This window comes from Dipteris shenzhenensis, chromosome 27, assembly GCF_047967505.1.
Source record: "Dipteris shenzhenensis isolate YYH24624 ecotype China chromosome 27, Dip_SZ_1.0, whole genome shotgun sequence".
NCBI classification, from domain to species: Eukaryota; Viridiplantae; Streptophyta; class Polypodiopsida; order Gleicheniales; family Dipteridaceae; genus Dipteris; species Dipteris shenzhenensis.
This window is the reverse complement of record NC_141622.1, coordinates 4,420,245-4,440,996: the sequence shown is the minus strand read 5'-3', so window position 1 is coordinate 4,440,996 and position 20,752 is coordinate 4,420,245. Positions and strand designations below refer to the sequence as shown.

The window sequence follows — 20,752 nt, the reverse complement described above, 5'->3', positions numbered from 1 at the left end:
AATGGGGGGCTTTTAGTCCAATTAAATCTTTGACATAGACAAGGCATCGACACTCTTTCCCATTGGCTATTGCGATGACAAAGATCTAGTCTTCTCGTCACTAGCTATTGGTCTTGATTGGACAACAAAAAATCTATTTTGTTCTCTACCTAGCTCTTCCATTCGAGCTGACAAGGCATCTACACCCTTTCAATTGAGTGTTGCCCTGACAAAGATCTAGTTAGCTCATCACCAACTATTGGGCTTGAATAAAAAATCTCTATCTAACTCTTCCATTCGAGCTCACTATTGGCCCAAAAGGACAATATATCAATTAGCAGAAAAGTGAGGATGAAAAGGCAAGGAGGGGAAAAGAGGAGAGTGATTAATGAGGACATCCCTCTATTTATGAGGGCCCCCTCTTGTTTATGAAGGTAATAGTTCAAAACATTTATACTATACTTCTTATTTAAGTGGAAAGGCCTTCTAGTGGGTAGTGGATGTCTTGTTTAAGTCCCCCCTTTACATGAAAATTTAAAGCCATCCCTTTGACCTAGATTAATTTGGTACTCCACCTTTTCACCTAAGAAATGAATTGTATTTCTCAATATAAAAATAAAGGTCTTGTCAATGAAATTTTATCCATAGTTTAAGTTATATGATCTAATAATTTGTTGAGATTAAGGGCCTTTAGGTCCCCCCAATTAAAAATAATTCCCTTTAGGTCCTCCCAATTGAAAATAATTAAAAGATGTATTAATTTATTAGTCGGGTAAAGGAAGAAGGGTGGTTGTGATTAAATGGGACTCTTATTTATGTTTTACAATAATTTTTGCACAACATCTCCATATACCCTAGTGAAAGATCTTATGACTTGAATTTTGAACCTATCTACATTTGACCTTAGCTTAAGTGGTTGTTGCTCCTAGCGTAGCTTTGAGTCGTAAGTGGGGCTATATTTTGTAGGGGTTTTTTTGGGGGTGCCCCGCTATCTATAACAAGGGGCATACACGTGCCTAGTGCAGTGCCCCCGCTTTCAATGGGCCTCTAAATTAGAAACTTTGTAGTAGCTAGAGCTTTGCCCCAATAAAAGCCGCATGTAAAAAAAAACCAAAAGACCTTATGACCTGAATTTTGAACCAAGTGTGCTATCGCCAACTCAACTTCTCTATTGAAAATTTATCTATCCTTCACTCCGCCTCTAGAATGTTAGTGTAGCAAGTGCATAGGACGCGAATTGCTGCCGGTGCAACAAAACCAGGTAAACGCTCCAACGTACCGGCTTGTAATTCGATAATCGTTTGCAAGGGCAATACGATGTAGAAACGTGCTGTTGCCGCATCGACGTGTTGGGACCGTTCAAAGACGGATGTACTCGCCCGTTCCACTTTTTGCTCTCACGTCCTCACGATGGCAATTGATCTCCCGCTTTGCACTATGGTATTCATCCTGGTCTGGTCATTGCACGATTCTATTTGACAGAGGTCAGGTTATGCTGATGCCTCTTCCGCACGAATACACTACCTTCCACTGAACATTCGGAATACACTACCTTCCACTGCACGAATGTTCATAGGACCCTATATAAATGAAAAAGGAATCGTGTAGCTTGCAAATGCCACAACTTTTTAGTGAATGCTTGCACGCTGGCGTGGCTGTTGGTAACAAACTAAATGCAATCTTTGAGTCGGGCAGCTGGTGAGGCATTGGTAAGCCGTATGTGCACTTCTGTGCCAAAAACCGTTTATTTTCAAAGATGATTTTTTGGACGAGTAGATTTCTACACGCGATCGATACATCACATGGTTTCCATAGCTGACTAGTATCATGTGTATGGTTACTGCGTAAATTTGGTATTAGAGCAAACATGGAATGGATAGCTTAACACATCACATTTTGTCTGACTGCAGGGTTTTTTCCAATGGGCAAGGATTCCAAACCTAAAGGGAGTGCAAAAGGCAAGGGCAAGCAAGCAAGTACCGCTGATGAGGGAGCTTCCAAAGGAAATGGGAAAGGCGGAAAGGTAGCTGATGGGTTGGGCACATGCACATATGTAAAAGGTAACTTTGAAAATGCTCAAATGTCTCTGATGTTTGGTGACACACTTGTGCATATGCTGCAGCTTTGACACGTATTCTTTTTGCATGGGATGTTGCACATATAGTCAGCAGAACGCATGCAACAAGGAAATGAAGAATAGAGTAGGATACTTTAAATGTCACTTAAATTTAAAAATGAGGTACATGAACCAGTGGGTATACAGTTAAATGTATCAAGGTGATTGAGATCGTGCAATATGATAAGCCACAATTTGTGGTTTGAATTGATAATCAGTGTTTCAACAGATGGACTTATGTCTGTCAGTGCTAAGGGGTGGGAGGATTGCTGAAACGCAAGAATTTCACTTGGGTTGTTGTAAGCTTTGTAAAGGTACCTAGGTATCTAAACTTAATCACAGTAAGACAGCTTTATAAATCACGAAAATCCATAGCCAGAAGATTTGACGAAGACAATCATGTTCATGAACATTAGGACGCTTGTCCTCAGGTTTCCAGTTTTTTGGTCACAGACTGATGGAAGCTGAATGTTCTGTCTTTTGGGCTGAAAGAAAGACAGTATTGTAAAAAAAGTGTCTTGAAGCATGTTGAATGAGAACCCAATCACCTTGAAGTTAATGTCTTTTCAATGTTCGTTTGCTTGCATTTCTTGTTATTCTTGATGAGCCTGATAGCCTCTTTTATTTTGACTAGAGTAGTTTGGCAATCAGCAATGAATTTGTTGGCTGCAGTTTCTTTTTTTGTTCGATGTCTATGATAGGTGTAGGCAAAGAGTGGCAATGCACTATCTCACTTGAGCTTTGCCGATGAATGATGGCTTGTGTTATGGTTGGCAAAAAATGTAGGTCATTCTATGGGCTATCCATAGGTGCCACTCATTCCTTGGTATGTGCCTTGTAGGCCTAGTCACAGCCAGTTAGGTCAGTTGGTATAGTTAGTACATGTACCACTTAGGACACTTAGTCGAGTTAGGGCACTTTGCCCTAGGGTTTTGTTATATTGGCTCTTTCTTGAGCCTCCACTCAGTTTTTGCAGCAATTCATTACAACAGCTCGTTTTTTGTCTTCTCCTCTTCATTTTTGAGGTTCCATTGCTTGCCCTAGCCTACAGTGGTATCAGAACAGCTCGGGGATCCATTCCGTCAGCCATTGGCAGCTTGTTCAAGCTGTTTGGCAGCCCTTGGAGCTCTCATTCCTGCTAGTCGGTCCATTCTCAAGGCATTTGCAGCAAGCTGAAGCAGTTTGGGGCTGTTTCGAGCAATTCCATCGCTGGAAAACGTGTTTTTGGGGCTCCTCCAGCCAAGGCGCCTTAAGAGTGTATTTGCTGCTGTTTTTGGGCATTTTCTCAGCATTTTCGATTGGTTCCAGCCTGCTACAGCTGTGTACTGTTCATTTATTGCTGTCATCTCCACACGTGTGAGCCGTACAGCTGTACGGACAGCTGTATGGCGCATTTATTGCATGCTTGAGGTTGTACTGAGCTGTTCAGGGTGATTTCAGAGCTGTTTTCAGACCCTGCAGCAGCCGATTTGACACACATGTGAATTCCCGAGCTGCTTCATGAAGCGTGACATCCTCAAGCTCTACTTCAGCTGATTTTCAGCTTTGGGACTTCCTGCTGCATTTCTAAGTGCCCACAACCACAAAAATTAGCGTTCGAAGCTTGCTGCTGCGATCCAGAGGTCTCTCCTTGAGCCCATTCCTTCTCATTTGGCTTTCCCTTGCCTCGGGCTGCGAGTTCCCCTCCATTGGATCACCTTCCTCTCTTTTTGAAGTGTTCCTCCTCGTAGGAGCACTTTCTCTTGCTGTAACTCTCATTTCCAGCCCTCTCTTGGCATCTCTCATTGCCATTTGTTATCTTTTTCGCCTCTCCCTCAAGGCTGAAACCCTCTGCTCACATTTGGAGCCCTTTACCTGCTGTATTTTCGAGCTACATCGTTGGGGGTAAGACTTTGTTGCATTGGTTCTTTCCAATTTCTGCAAATTAACCCTTTCTTTGCTTCATTTGCATTTTGGAAAGGCCTCGTGTTGCCTTGGAAGGCCTCGTGTTACCTGTTGGGAATTTTTGCAATAGGTACACCTTGAGACAGCAGAGTATTTTGCAATGAAAAGCTTTGCTTGAGCAGTGTTTTACCTTTTGATTTTGAGAGGTTGCCCTTCTCTCATTTGCCTTGAATTTCAGCACCATGACTAGTATAGCAAGGATGATTTGTTTGGGATGCTTGGGATGCTTGGGGCTGAGGACAAGCTTGATGGCACAAATTACCCCATGTGGGCCTATATGATGGGACATGTTTTGGTTGCCAAGAATTTGGGGAATATTGTTTCAGGTGTTGAGGTCAGGCCTACTCGTAATGCTGCTTTTGGTATTGCCTCTGGTACTACATATAGTGCCTTTAGTACTATAGGTACTGCCTCAGGCTCATCTGGTGATGGGTCTAATGCTACTTTTGGTGCAGCTGCATCTTCTACTACAGGTACTTTGCCTCCTACACGAGCAGATTTAGTGGAATGGTCGTGATGCCAAAGCACATGCCTTGACTGCTCTTTTAATTAAAAGGGTCATTATGTCTCATATCTGGTCTTGCAAGACAACAAAACAAGCGTGGGATCAGCTTGCATTCTTATATCAGGTGCAGAATGAGGCGAGGGTTGCCTATCTTCGCAAGTAGTTGAAGGACTTGAAGCTTGAAGAGGGTTGTAATATGGATGCCGATCTTACTAGTGTGAAAGATTTGAAAGAGTAGTTGGCTAACATTGATGAGGTGGTGCCTGATTCTCAGCTTGTTTCTAATACCCTTGATGGGTTGCCTACCTCTTATCAAAGCTTTGCCACTCTACATTGAGGTTGGTTGCAGGTGGCAATGCCAACCATTATTCCTTTGACCAGTTGGTTGCCATCTTACTTCAGGTGGAACAAAGCCGTGCAAACCGCAATGCTTCTATGGCTAGTGATCAAGCCTTTGCTGTCGAGCATAAAAACAAAGGCAAAGGCAAGGGTTCAGCCGGTAAATCCCCTCATTAACATGCTGGTCACTCCCATGATGCGTCTTCTCCGGGGGATAAGAAGAAGAAGAGATGCAACTATTGCAGGAAACCTGGGCATGACATTTCTGAATGCAGGAAAAGAATTGCATCCGAGAAGAAAAAGAAATAGTCTGGTCTTGCAGTATCTGGTTCTCCTAGTTCAGATGATCGACATGAGTCAGCTAACTTTGCTCAAGACCAGCATTGGGCTTTTCTTGTCACATGTCAGTATAATCTTGATGTTCATGATGTTCATGATGCCTACATGACAATTTCTGATGTATATGATGCTTGGTTCTTTGATAGTGGTGCTAGCAAGCACATTACTTCCTGTAGGAAGTTATTTAGCTCACTTGAGTATGCATCTAAGGGTTGGACAGTCACATGTGCCAATAATGCATCATATACAATGAAAGGCATTGGGCAAGTTGCTCTTACATCTGTTTGTGGTGGTGTTGTCACTCTAGAGAATGTGCTTTATGTTCCGGGCATTCGCAAGAACTTCATCTTTATTTCAGCCATAGCTACTCGTGGCTATCAGGTTCTCTTTGATGGTGTTCGGTGTGTAGTCTATGATGCTACACATGCCTTTACCATGGTCTTGACTGGGACATTGACTAGAGGGCTGTATAGACTTGATGCCTATGACAGATTCTTGGATGATGTTGGGCTTGTAGATGCAGATGCCTTTGTTGTTGATTCCTCTACCATGGCAGATACCCATTGTGGCATGAGAGGTTTGGACACCTCAACTTTGGGGCTTTGGTGAAGCTACATAAGGATGGTATGGTTCTTGATCTTCCCAAAATGCATATGCCTTCAAAGCATGTTGTGAAGCTTGTTTGCTTGGTAAGATGCACTGTTTTGCATTTCCCAAGGATGAGAGAGTTGGTGCCTCACGCAAGCTTTATTTGGTTCATAGTGATGTTTGTGGACATGGCCATGCAAGTTGCAACTCTTGGGGGGGATTCTATTATTTTGTCACATTCATTGATGACTTCACCAGGTATACTTGGATTTTCGCATTGAAATCCAAGTCTGAAGTTTTTGCATGCTTCTGGCATTTTATTGCCTTGGTTGAGAATGAGAGTAGGCTGAAAATTGCTCACATTAATACAGATAAGGGGGTGAATATATATTTTTGACCTCACGTGGCATTCATCATTAGTGCATGGTGTCTTACCATCCTCAACAGAATCCCGTGGCTGAGAGAGCGATGTACATGATCAGGTGTATGTTGAAAGGCAAGTACTTGTGTAACAAGTTGTGGTTGGATGCCTCTGAGGGGTGTACCAAGGTTTATTTCAATTAATCAGGTTTGACTTGACTTCTGTGCAAAAACCCCCTTCTGCGAGGCGCTACTGCCATTTGAACGTGGTACTCGCAAGTTTTCAAAAGTTTTGGGGATTACCTGTGATCATCTATTCTCACGTGCTATTAAATCATGTTCATGTTTTTAGTTTGTAGGTTGATTGAGCTTCAGCGCAAAAATCAGCAAAAAGGGGAAAATCTATGAATTTTCAAAATTAGGATTTTAAGGCTAATTTCTTTGAATCCATTTCCTACTGCAATGGTGAGCTTGACTTATTGATTATAATGAGATTTAGTCTTCTTGTAGTAAAGAGAGATTTCAGAAGATATAATGGCTAACAGGAAATTGGGAACCACTCCAAAAAATAGGGGATATTTGAAATAGCTCCTATAATGGAGGTTGACTTAAACGAGGAGACTATTAGGTCTTGAGGCATCGCTCTTTCAGGATCACAGTGGCAGAGGAGTTGACTGGAGGTTCCAATCAAAGGGGAGTGCCTGCGGGTAATACTTCTGTTATTATGGAGGCTAATTCAGTCAAAATCAGAACAAATCATATCAGGAGCAATCAATTATAAGGGATTGTTTGGATCTGATGCTCAAAGTTTTTAAGGAATTGGCATATGAAGCTTAATAATTAGATAATGGATCTCAGGTTGCAAAATCTCATGTCAACTATGAATAAATGGTTTGACTTTTAAAGAAAAGTCAAGTCATGAAGTCAAGAGGCCCCTTAAGCCTACATTTGAAGAGGATTTTGATTCAGATGAGGAACTAATGCATAGAACTAACCTAAGGGTTTCATGGCATCCACTAGGAAGGTTCACCATATTTTGGGGATCAAAGCTCATAAAACAAATGTCCATCCAGAGGTCATAACTTCTAGAAGTGAAAGACCTGACACAAGGAACATTGAAAATTTATGTTAGGCAGCTCTGAAAATTCTCTCTTTTTATCTATTGTATTGATGGAAAAAGTAGGATGCTAAAATTTATTCATGGTCTTGCCTTAGGTGTTTCAGCCCAAAGGCCAAGCACTCTCAAGGAGGCCATGAGATTGGCTTAGCTACGTTTGGTACCATGCCTTCAATCAAGGTCAGCATTTCAGATGACAACAAAGCAGTTATTTCTTTAACAATGCCTTCTATTCCTAGGTATCCTACTATTGTATATGGTAGTAATTTGGGGCATACCAAGACCAAGAAGGCTGAGGATGCAAAGGCCTCATTCAAACCTCTTCTAAAGGATGACATGATCGATAAAAAAGATTGGGTGATGTTTTCTCTGTGGACAAAAGTGTACTTGAGAGCATCGAAGTGTATGCAAGGCCAAATCTGGGGCAAAGGTTATGAAGGGCCTGATGGGGAAATGAGAGCAAGAGGGAGAGAGTGAGAGAGAGAGAAGACTCCAAATGTGCGGGTGTGAAGTGATGAGCCACACCACAAAACTCTTTAGTTTTATTAGGATTAGGTTTTACCCTATGACTGTCTTAAGATAGTCATAGGTGTCCTATCTTTAATGAAGGGTTGGCAATGTGCCTTTACCCCAACAACCTCCCACCTAAAGGCCAATGTGCCTAAAGGGGAGAAAAGAATAAAAAATTACAGCAATATACAGTTATTGTATACAAGACCATATAATAAGAATGGTCTCATCCTAATCCCATGATGTGGCGGCAATGTGCAAACCGCTCTGTAGGCAAGCTCTTAGTGAGCAAATCTGCAGGATTATCATCAGTATGCACTTTCACAAGCTCAAGTCGCTTGTCTTCCAGTACCTCCCTGATGAAATGATATTTCACTTCTATGTGCTTGGTCTTCTGATGAAAGACCAGATTCTTTGCCAACATGATAGCACTCTGACTATCACAATGCAAAACTGGCATATCTCCTGTAATGCCCAAATCTCCCACCAGCCGAGTAAGCCATATTGCTTCCTTGCAAGCCTCAGTGGCTGCAACATATTCAGCTTCAGTAGTTGACAGTGAAACGCATTTCTGCAACCGAGACACCCATGATATAGCACCTCCTGCAAATGTGAAAATATAACCGGTAGTAGACTTCCGGTTATCTGCATTCCCTGCATAGTCTGAATCTTTGAGGTGGGAGTCATCAGCAGGTACATGGCAAATCCAGGCAAGCGGCACTGGGAAGCAGTGAAAGGTGTCTTGAGGTATCTCAAAGGTACCAAAGACTTGTGCATATGCTATGGTAGGCAGGATGCATTGGTGCATGGTTTTACAGATTCAGACTATGCAGGGAATGCAGATAACCGGAAGTCTACTACCGGTTATATTTTCACATTTGCAGGAGGTGCTATATCATGGGTGTCTCGGTTGCAGAAATGCGTTGCACTGTCAACCACAGAAGCTGAATATGTTGCAGCCACTGAGGCCTGCAAGGAAGCAATATGGCTTACTCGGCTGGTGGGAGATTTGGGCATTACAGGAGATATGCCAGTTTTGCATTGTGATAGTCAGAGTGCTATCATGTTGGCAAAGAATCCGGTCTTTCATCAGAAGAGCAAGCACATTGAAGTGAAATATCATTTCATCAGGGAGGTACTGGAAGACAAGTGACTTGAGCTTGTGAAAGTGCATACTGATGATAATCCTGCAGATTTGCTCACTAAGAGCTTGCCTACAGAGCGGTTTGGACATTGCCGCCACATCATGGGATTAGGATGAGACCATTCTTATTTTATGGTCTTGTATGCAGTAACTGTATATTGCTGTAATTTTTATTCTTTTCTCCCCTTTAGGCACATTGGCCTTTAGGTGGGAGGTTGTTGGGGTAAAGGCACATTGCCAACCCTTCATTAAAAGATAGGACACCTATGACTGTCTTAAGACAGTCATAGGGTAAACCTAATCCTAATAAAACACAACTGAGTTTGTGGTGTGGCTCATCATTTTCACACTCGCATTTTGAGTGTCTCTCTCTCTCACTCTCTTCCTCTTGCTCTCATTCCCCCTTCAGGGCCCTTCAAGACTGAATCCCTTGGAGTTGCTGTGTCAACCCCGTTTGATTTGTGTTAACCTGCTCAAACTTTTCATCGAGAGCAGTGGTGAATTCACTGAAGGCAGTCTTCGTAATCAAATCATCGTAGAGGCCTTGGTCATCCTCAGCATGGTAGTTTATATCTTGATCACCCATAGCGAGCCCAGGGTCTACAGAATCAGCGATAACTGAAATCGGATCTGATGAGGGAAAGTAGGCTGAGAGAAGAGAAGCAATAGGTGGGATCGGAGCTAGGAGATTGGAACAGAGAAAGAAGTGGCGAGATGGGAGGTGATGAAAGAAAGGCTGGCTGGACGAAAGGAAGAGGGTTTGGTGGAGGCTGTCAATCTCGGGGCCGAGCTCCTTGCTGTCTCGTATGGAGGACTGCAGCAGGCGGAACAGAGGGTGAAATCGGCAAGGGGATGTGGAGGGGTGTAGACTTGCGCACAATTCAAGAAAAGGGGAGGAGCTGCTGCTGCGATAAGCTCTAGAGTGGGTGGGCGATGCTTTTAGAGGGCTCAGCTTCTAAGAAAGCCCCCCCTCCCAACTTGGAGGGGTGGTGCTTTTTTAAAGCATCCAGGCCCCCCGAATTAGCTCAGCCTTGCCTGCAAACTGCTCCAACCCATGGCGCACCCCTTGACTCCCTCCTTGGCTGCGAACTGCTCCAGCCCTTGGCGCCCTCGTGGTCACTGCTTAGCCGGCCGTACCTGGGTTCAACTGAAGCTCCCCCTCAGCCCATCACTCCTCTCCTACCATCGCTTCTCTCCTGCAATTGCTCTCTGCCCCTCCAAGTTACACCTCGCTCTCTCTCTCTCTCACCTAGTGCCTCAGTTCAACATTGAATTCACTCACTCTCTGCCTTCTCCTACCTTCTTTCATCACTCCCCTTAACCGATGAACCGGCAGGCACTTGCAAGGTATGAACACGAATTTCGAAATTGAGGCATACCTGGAGAAAAATTCGTCCAAAATTCTCGCAACAGAAGTTCCTACCTCAGGAGTTGGCTTTGATACCAACTGACATGACCCTAGCACTCCTGAAACCTCTGATCTGCAAGCAAATACAAGAACACACTAAACGTGAGGAAACTGAGCAGGCTACTTACCACCCAACCATGACATCTACGGGATGCGATCCCGAATCAGGTGGCACGAACTCCCAACAGATCCTAACCAGCCTGGTGTCCCATACCACCAGGTGGTGTTGTGAAGCTTGGGATCTGCTGTTGGGCCTTGGGCTACGCTCTGATGCAGGCGCGCGTCCGCGACTCAATCCAAGATCAGACCTAGCACATGGGAACGAGACTTGCTCCCATCGGCTCCCTGAGAACTGAACCTCTGGGCCCCTTACATAGACTCGGGCCCAATGCAACAAAAATAGCAAAGACCTCTAATTGGTTCGTACCCTTGCCACTCAACCCAAGAATCAAGCCTGCCTAGCTCTAAGCCTCCCCAGGTTATCTGAGCTAGTCTTGTGTACCCAGTACATGTCGGATACCAATCCGTGCACACGACAACTAGTCGCGCTGGAGCAACTGCTTCAGACGGCATCAAATTTGGTCATGTGACACTTATTTTATTAATAAAGATGTGCACACACATGCCCAGGTCCTAGGGGCAATAGGAAGGGAAGGGTGCATTAAGGTGCATTGAATGGTAGTTGCATGGGGCATAGGCTAAGGGTAGGTATAAATGGGAAGATGGAACTTGAGTGATCTCAAGGGACATTAATGAAAGGGTATCACCTGTTCATTGTGAATCACGTAGCATTCTCTCTATTCACCTTGCATATATTCGTTCTCTCTCTCCCACCTTGCATGTAGGTCAAAAAGAGAAACAAGTACTCTCACGAGGGTGCTCTTCTTTGTTGGAGGCCAACTCTACAACAGTTGACTTATTCTGTAAAATAAACCCCTTTTCTGAAATTACAGCAAGTCATTTTCTCTCTTGTATTACTAAAAGGTATGAATGGAAGGGAAAGGGATACTTAATAATGAACCTGTCCTTTTTCCTCTAGTACCAGAAGGAGATAGGGAGAGAACACTATCACCTCCTTCTGAAGAGGATTGAGAGTTACACACATATTGAGTATGATAACCCACGTATAGAATTACCTTCATCTCTCCTTCAAGAATCTCTTTATAGGGACTTTTCCATTAGAATGAAGGAAGAAGTGAGTCCATCCAAGAGCAAGGCGTTGAGTTTACACCTTTAACTGAAAATACCTTACACATGGATTCTAATCCAAGTGCAAGAGTGAGAGAGGAGTCTCCCGTTGATAAGCTGGTTTCTCAGCTTAGCAATATGATTGAACAATCTGTTATGACAAAATTTGGGACTAAGAGAGTGCTGAATTTTGGAGATGAAGATTTAGGTACTTTCTCGAAGAGGGCCGAATTTCAACCTCGAGAGAGAATAGAATTCCCAAAGTATGATGGAGTAAGAGAGGCGGATAAAATTCTTTATTGGATTCATTATTTTGAGCTATATTTTGCCCATCAAGCTAAGACCGATCACGAGAAACTTGCTCTTGCCACACTGCAGCTATAGAAGGATGCTTTGATGAAGAATTGACCTTCCGTTGGGAAAAGTTCAAGCAATTCGATAATGAGAGTAATGCCGACTTTATGGCCAGGTTCTAGAAACTCTCTTTAGAGTTATTTGAGAAGAGTGAGGATGATAGAAGGAAGAAGTATTTAGCAGCCCTAACCTTGAAAGTGAGATATGAGGTTGAAATGTTCAACCCAACCACCCTTGGAGACCTCACTAAATTATCCTTATAGACCCTTCAACAAAGGAAAGGAGAAAGAAAGAAAGAAAGTCTATTAATGTCCACGGGAGACCAAGAGGTCTATGGGACAACATGAAAGCCATCTAGTACATCAGCTTAGGGAGGGCGCAGGGCAGCTCCCAAGGAGTGCAAAAGCAGCTTCATTTATTTAGAGAGTACCTATATTGTAGTCTAGATAAAACACACACACATATATATATATAGTTGGCCTTACATCAGTTTAAGACTGAGAGTCTTTTGGTTTTGATTTAAATCTCTAATGAGTGCTATCCCGTCCCGGTAGACTGCCCATTTGCCATCCTTTCTGGCAGCCCGAACCTTTGCTAATTCCTTTGCCTTATCCTTCAGTTGAGCCTTGGTGAGTTCCTCGGCTATCCATATCTTCGTCCCTTTCAGCTTGTGAGATTGTCGCAGTACTTTTATACGTATGTCTCGTGAGTTGAACGTAATGATAGCATGGCCACTACGTTGACCGATATGAACTACTCGAGCTTCACCGTCATCATTTGGGTTGTCAGGATTGTCATCGGCATCTGCTGTCTAGTCAACAGTAGGCATGGCTGTTTGGACATGTGCTAAGGTATCACTAAAAGATTCATCTTCTTTATACCATCCATCTGGAAGCCCCCCAATTCTGATTTTCAAAGCATTATCCTTTCTAGCTGCATGTTCTTTAATCTCTTCCTGAATATCAGCTTTGTTGACCTTTGCATCAAACTCCACAGTCACTTCTTGCTTGGCTGTCTGCATTTCAGTATGAACTAGATTCTTGACTGCAGAGACTAGTTGGGGGTTAGGGGGGGAAGCATTGCATGACTTTATAACCTCGTCAATGACTTCCTTCTTACCAGGTCCTTCCAAGACTTGAATTCTAGCTATGGCATTCGTTAACTGCATCCTCAGCTCTCTCACTTGATCCTGTAGGAAGTAAATTTGTTCATGATATCCAAGAATTGGTCTGTCAAAAAGACCACCTTGTTCATATATATGTGCATATGGGGACGGCGTCCTGGCTGCCACTGTGGAGTATCTGGCTTTGTTATTGGAGGCTGCTGGAGTGGAAGGGGTTTTTGAAGAGGAGGAAGGTAGGCTGGGCCATGCTTTGCTGGCCATATCTCCTGCTACCCCCTGGCTGAGCTAACCCCCTAGTTGGGCTGGGGGTTCAGCCCAGCTAGGGGTTCCTAATTCAAGAGCTTGCTACAACCAACTAGGGGAGCAGGGAGCAGAAGCGGAACGGGAGCAAGAGGTACGGGCGTACGGGTACGGACGGGAGTGGGAGCAAGAGCAAGTACGGGCAGGAGCGGGTATGGACGGGAGAAGGTACAGGTACGGACAGGAGCGGGAGCAGGAGCAGGAGCATGAGCAAGTACGGGTGGGAGCGGGAGCAGGTACGGATAGGAGGGAGGGGGGGCAGGGGGCTAGCAGAGAGGCTACGAGAGGGGGGTTTGGAGAGGCTACGAGAGGGGGGGAGCGGAGAGGCTACAGGAGGGGGGGCGGAGAGGCTACGAAAAGGGAGTTGGAGAGGCTATGGGAGGAGATGAAGCACTCATAGAAGGTTGAGAAAGCTATTGTACAAAATGTTAATAGCCAATCACGTCCTAGATGGATATCATTTCCTTCCATGATTGACGATGAGAAGAAAAAGCTAATTAAGGAGGGTAAATGTTTCGGATGTAAGAAACATAAGCTAGGGCATCCATGGCATAAATGTCCTACTCTATTAGCCAAAATTGCCAAAACCAATTCTGTAAAAGGGAAAGGCAAAGCATCTAAGCTGGAGAGTGAGGTTTCTACCTCCTCATTCCAAGAATCTACGGTGAACATAGAACCAAGAGTAAATGCTATCCATTCAGCCAACATTGGTGTATGGATGTGTGAACTGAATAGAGAGTAGGCATATATATTGTCGAGTATGTACAGAGAATAAAGAATTTTCTCCTCCATGTAGAGCGTCTTATAGGATGAATAGGGCTGAAATAGAAGAGTTGAAAAAAAAGAGAGATTGAAGGTCTATAGTTTCTATAGACTAAGTAGTTCTCCATGGCAAAATCAACTATGACCAAGGTCTACCTAGTTCAATAACACATTTGGGTGAGAGAATCTTTTTAATACTCACTAGTTTGTTGAGAATATGTCTAAGCTTATTGAGCAGGTTGTTATGAAGGGATTTCAGCTGCTTCGTATTAAGAAGAGGATTCTGAGCATGAAGAGATATTGAAGAGGCATTGCAGTGGTACTTCTGCTTTTGGATATTCAGCATCAGGAGGAGTCATAACTTGAAGATGAGATTTAAGTTCTGATTCAAAAGAGATCGTGTACTATCAAGAAAAGACGGATTATGAAGAGGTGTGCAAATGTAGAAGTAAAAGTAAAAGTAAAAAGCGTACGCAAGAGAGAGACAAGAGAGGATCCAGAATAGGACTTCTGTCCATTGAAGCAAGAGGGAGTGTCATGACAAGAGAAATCACTAATCCGTGATTAGTAGACATTAGAACATTATTATATTATACGCCAATGGCGTAACATGTATTTATATTTATGATGGACACCGATTGATTTATTATGGTGGTGGATCATCTCAGTAGATAGAACTCGTCGAGTTGGAGCCACTGCTTCAGCCGGCATCAAATTTGGACAGAGTGTTTTTACCCATAGTGCAATTGTCCCAAGCCTCCTATGCTCTTTCTAATTCATTCTTCGGTAAAAACTCTTTTAGGAAGACTTGTTCAAACTCAGTCCAATACCTAGGAATTCAATCACTCTCCCTGAGGCTCATCCACCATTTATAGGCTTTATTTCCAATGGAAAGACTTGCTTCCATGACTTGATTTTTAGGAGGAGTATTCCTGAGTTGATGGAAGTCTTGCCACTTTTGCAAGAACGTATTAATCGCATCTTTATTACGCTCCTTTTCTTTCCCATTGAGGATTGGTGGTTTTAAGTCCTTAAGGATGTTCGAGGTTTCTCTAAGTTGAGAGGTGGACCTCTCAACTTGATTAGGAGGAATCGATGATTTTTTTGTAATAGTTACCGATTGAGAATTTGCTAACTTAGTTATAGCTTCAGCTAGGGTTTTCACTTTATCACTGATAACTCCTAGCTGTGTTTCTATATTTTGCATTCGAGTTTCAAGTTTAGTGAATTCCATATACGGAATTTCATAATCACAGTACTCTGTGTCCTCCATTTCCACGTTATCCTCTTGATTTTCAATTTGTACCTCCTCATGTGTTTTCTCTCCAACTATTGCTTTTCCTTTTCTAACCCTTTCCTCGGCCTCCCTAATCATATCATCTCTTTCTGGAGTTGTCATTTTAAAGATGTGTATTTTCTAGAAATTATAAAGCAAAAAGCTCTATATTAGAGAGAAAAATGCGATGCCCACTTCCCTGGTATTTGTTCGAGGCGTTGAATTCGTCTTCGAAGTCGTCTCGATTTCTTTAATTCACGGATTCGCCTTTCAATCCAGCTCTTTCACTCCCTTCGATCTCGAACTACTCATCCTAATCTTTATTCGTCTTCTTTGAGTTTGGAGAGGCTAAGGAGGTTGGAAGAGTTAGGGGCCTTTAGGAAAGATGAGATTGCTTTTTCTTTAAGTCCTTGGTGGTGAAAACAAGAACCTTAGAGATGAGAGGGGTAAAAAGAGGAAAGGATGACGTGGCTTTTTCTAAAGGTTAAAAGACCTTAGATGATGTGGCACGTCTTTGTTTCTTGCGCCTCGCCTCTTAAAGACCATGTTGATCTTGATTTTCAAACTCTGCGGAACTTTTGCGCCATCGCTCAGGCCGGTAGAAGGGAATAGCTAAGTGTACGCATTAGCTGTGGGCTGTAGCTTGTCTCTAGGCTGTGGGACGAAGCTGGGCTCACAAATGAGTCAGACGACCATTCAAGATGCTAAAAGTCTTGATTAATGCTTGCTGTCGCGCCGATTCGCGGATCCTTCCTCCTATATGTAGGTAGCAGGTCGCTCGATATGCAAGACCATTGTAGGTGACTTCGCTGCTCTCAGTCAAGGCTTCCGTTGCGCACGAGTGTTGTCTCACTCCTCTGATTCTTTTAGTACTAGTAGCCTACTAGTACTAGATTGCAGTGCGCACGGCTCTCCAGAGACCAGAGTCCATCATTCCGGGCTGCTGCTACGCCATTGCTGAGGGGCTAGGGCTATAGATTAAAGGATTGACAACGGGATTTGTGCCGTGCGCTGTTTCTCACAGTCACCAACTTCAATAGCAGCCTCCATCTTCATAGTGCACACGCCTCCATCTTCATAATTGCCGTTGTATATTTGTAATAGCTCGCGAATCGAGTCGAAGGCGTTGGAGATGGCACTCTAGTGACTCTAGTCTCTAACTCCCGGCAGCCGATTGTGATGGTGCAATTGATCCCTCTGCAGTCTCTGTTGGTGATTGCGGGCAGCGCTCAAGCTTCTGCTTCTGTCTTCATCCTTTCATTCGTCATTGAACCTTAGGCTCTGATATCAATGATACAACTACTGAATAAGAGGGCTTTCTGTTGATTCCTCCCAGCCACGGTTTCACAGGATCTCGTGAGTCCTTTTTCCTTTTTCATCACCCTAGAGATCTCTCTCTGGAAACCTCCCCCTAGCCCAATGCTTGCAAAGTGGCCTCCTTCCTTGGTGCCATGTGTCCTACAAGGGACCTTACCCTTCTAGCCCCCTCATGGGCTCCCCTTTGCACCTGTTAACTAATGTCTAGGCCTAGGCGTGACCCTAGACCCAAACCATGTAGGCCTCATAGTATGCAAGCACCGTTAAGCCCTCTGGTTTTCCGCCTAACCACAATCACAATACATGGTTCCGAGATTATGGCTGACGTAACAGCAAGGGCAGAGAACCCATGAGCCCGAAGTAGCTACCGCACAAGAGTGTGCACATGCTGATGCGAAGAGGTATGTCGGTGAAGAACCAGGCGAGGAACTCGTCCACCTTTTGAGTTTCTCTAATCTCGGTCATTAGAGCACTCTCTAACATCGTGAAACTCATGTTATGCATAATGCGTGACAACGCATCAGCAACTTTATTATCCTTCCCTCTTCGGTACCGGATCGTCAAATTAAACTCTTGCATGAGTTATGCCCACCTAGCTTGGCGGCCTCTCAAGTCAGGTTGTTTACAAAAATGTTTCGGAGTATCATGATCAACATTTTCATAAAACTCTGATCCATACAAATAATGTCTCCATGTTTTCAAAGCATGGACAACAGCATACAACTCTAATTCATGAGTTGGCCAATTTCGTTGAGAGGGAGAAAGCTTCTTGCTTTCAAAGGCTAATGGCCTTCCCTCTTGGAGGAGAACTGCTCCTACCGCAATGCCACTTGCATCGGTTTCAAGGAAAAACGGTTTTTGGGGATCAACTATTTTTAACACCGGTCCTGAGACCACAGCTTGTTTTATGGTGTTAAAACTTTCCTGTTAATTCTGTCCCCATATAAAAGGTACTTTATCTGAGGTCAGATCAGTCAATGGCGATACTATTTTGGAATATCCTTTGATATGCCTTCGATAAAATTGGACAAATCCCAAGAATGATCGCAAAGCGGTCAGACTTTGAGGGATTGGCCAAGTCAGTATCGTAGCCACTTTCTTTGGATCCATTTCTACCCCCTCAGGAGTAATTATGAATCCTAAATATTCAAGTCTTACCATACACAGTATAGTTTTCTTTTTATTTACATAAAGACTGGCCTTCCTCAAAGTACTGAACACTATTCTTAAGTGTTCATAATGCTCAGTAATACTTTTACTGAATACCAGAATATGGTCAATAAAGTGTACTACAAGCTTTTCGATATACGGACGTAGTAAATCGTTCATAAGCATGACGAATGTAGCTGGAGCATTGGTTAGTCCAAAGGGCATTACCAAAAACTCATAATGTCCAAATTTGCTTTTAAAAGCGGTTTTATGCACATCCTCGGCTTTGATACGGATCTGATGGTAGCCACACTTAAGATCTATCTTACTGAAAATTACGACCCCATGTAATGCATCTAGCAAATCATCGATCCGAGCCATCGGATACCTGTGCTTAATAGTGATATTATTCAATGCTCTATAATCTATACAGAGACGAAAAGTATCATCTTTCTTCTTCTTTAATATCACTGGCGAAGCAAAAGGTGAGAAACTTGGTTGAATCTGCCCCAACTTGAGGTATTCTTCCAATTGTCTTCGTACCTCCGCTTCTTCGGTAAAACTCAACCTATAGGGAGGTCTATTTACAGGTTCTGCCCCCGGGATTAGTTCAATCTTATGCTGAACATTCCGCTCTGGAGGTAACCCATAAGGTAGCTCATCCCTAAAATGATCAGAGAACTCCTCTGCTATTTGATCAGCCAGCTTGGCCATCTCTCCATTTTGAGCAACATCAGTGCTAGCCGAAGAATCATCAATCGGCTCTACGGATGCTGTACAAGGAAAACAAAACTCTTCTTGAGCTTTTCGAATTTCCATCACGGAAATCAACGGTCCTTGAGGTATATCCCTCTCACCTCGTAAGACATACATTACATCATTCATCTTGAATTGATAAATGTGCTTTTTCCAATCTATGGTTGGATTCTTCCTGGAATGCCAAGCCTTATCCAGGGCTATGTCTGCATGAGCAAGCTTAGTCATTTCAAAATCAAGCTTCTCAGCATAGTCCTGAATTCGAAGCTCCAACTGGGTAACCCTTTGGTCCCATACTTCAGTTGAACTTCCGTCTGCCATCCTGACTGTATATGCATAGTTAGATGGGCTAGTCTTTAGTTTCAGCCTCTTTATGAGCTTGGAGTTAATTACATTGTGCGTTGATGCTGAGTCAAACAACACAATGACATCATGATTAGCTACTTGCCCTTTCATCTTAATTAACTCTGTATCACTAAAGGCTGTATACCCCATTGCTACGGGCTTTGACAGGATATTATCAGGTGCACGCGTTACTAACTTAGCAACAGACACACACAACAAAAAATGTACTGACCTTTGAGAAGATCCCGCTAGTTGAATCTGCATCTGTTTTGCTCTGGGACTTCCCTCCATTTCCACGTCGCATTTTTAAATCATCATCTCAGCCATCCGACGATCTTTGTTCTGTGGACAATCTTTCCACTGATGAGGCTGAAGGCAACCAAAACACAAGCCTTCTCTCCTCGCTTTTTCCCTTTGCTCTGGGTTCAGAGAGGACTTTGACCAAGCCCGAGCTGCCATTGGTGTTACTTTTCTTTTCATTCCAATGGTGGTACTTGATTTAGGAGTCTCACCTGGTTTCGCCTGCTTGGCTTGACCACTAGACTGTGAGGCACCCCCTTTGCTAATCCACTTCTTCTTAAACCCAGTTTTCTTCGGGTACCCATACTGAGTTCCAATCTGCACAAACCCACTTGGTCTTTTCCCTTTTGCATCTTCATAGTTCAGGGCTATGGCAATTGCTTCATCTAGCGTGTTCGCATACTTAGCCCGAACTTTCATCTTTATCCGATCATTCAGTCCAAAGATAAAATCTTTTACTTGGATTGACTGAGGTAGGGGTTCATCAACCTTCATTACACTTTCTCTGAACTTATCAGTGTATTCTGCCACTGATAAATTTCTCTGACGAAGGTTTCGATACTGATCCCAAGCTCGGGATGCTTCGTTAGGAGGTAGGAAGTGTTTTCTAAATTCCTTTTTAAACCCCTCCCAGATAGTGGATGCTACTCCATCTTTCTGCTGTTTTATCCACCACCTATCCGCTGCCTCATTAAACATATGGGTGGCCTCGCGGGTTTTCTTCATATCATTCCTGATTTCACAAATGGCGAATGCCTCGTCCGATTTGTGTAACCAGGTGTCAATGATATCGGAACTACGGTCAGACATCTGACCAGAATACTTTTTTGGCCTATAATTGGCAATATTAGGCACCTTAGTCCTCCTAGGCTCGACCGTACGAACACTGGACTCCGGTTCCATCAGAGATTTACCTTTCTCCTCACGAGATGGTCTGGCAGACATACTATGCACCATTTTTCTGAGTTCAGACTGCCTCACATTTGTTTGTAACTGATGCGCTAAAATCTGTTGCAAGGCATCCTCTAACATTGCAATTCTGCCAGACAGTGTATGACCTGCTGGGTGCGACACTTGCGGGGTCGGTCGGACTCCCGACTCTACGGGATCCATCCTGGAAGCTTCCTCTCTTACTTCCATTCAGGTCAATGGGATTGTGTATGTTTGTTTTAAAAAAAAGAAAAAGAAAATAAAACACTGCTTACAACTGTAATTACAAATTGAAAGTCTAACCTCCAATTTCACAGTTAACGAAATATATATCACACTGTAACTAAAACCACTTTTCCCTATACTAGGGAAACTCCTGCAACCAAATTAACTCAAACACGGAAGCAAGCAAACTTAGAAGGCACAGAAAGCTCCCTGGTTATATCTTTGCTGCATGAAGAGGTCAACTAGTTCCCGTAAGCCACTCCGACACGCATTTATGACCAGCCTTGTGATCACGAACATGTTGTACTGTCATAACGCCCGAACCTTGCAGAGAAACTGAACCACAACCTTTGTTACGCTCCACCCTTTGGTGTTAGT

The 20,752-nt window shown here is 43.5% G+C and overlaps 1 protein-coding gene across 2 annotated transcripts in view; it reads left to right on the top strand.

Annotated features, from left to right (window-relative positions):
- The first annotated feature begins 1,117 nt into the window (after positions 1-1,117).
- The window catches only part of LOC147883761 (FKBP-like peptidyl-prolyl cis-trans isomerase family protein), a 32,921-nt gene continuing 13,286 nt past the window's right edge, over positions 1,118-20,752 (top strand). The window contains exons 1-2 of one of the 2 annotated variants that reach the window (XM_087398777.1): positions 1,118-1,240; positions 1,890-2,039. In XM_087398777.1, the coding sequence (XP_087254903.1) occupies positions 1,901-2,039 (139 nt within the window). In that variant the 5' untranslated portion in view covers positions 1,118-1,240; positions 1,890-1,900. Of the gene's footprint in view, positions 1,241-1,307; positions 1,464-1,889; positions 2,040-20,752 lie in introns of those variants that run through there. The other variant, XM_087398776.1, reaches the window with a different exon arrangement.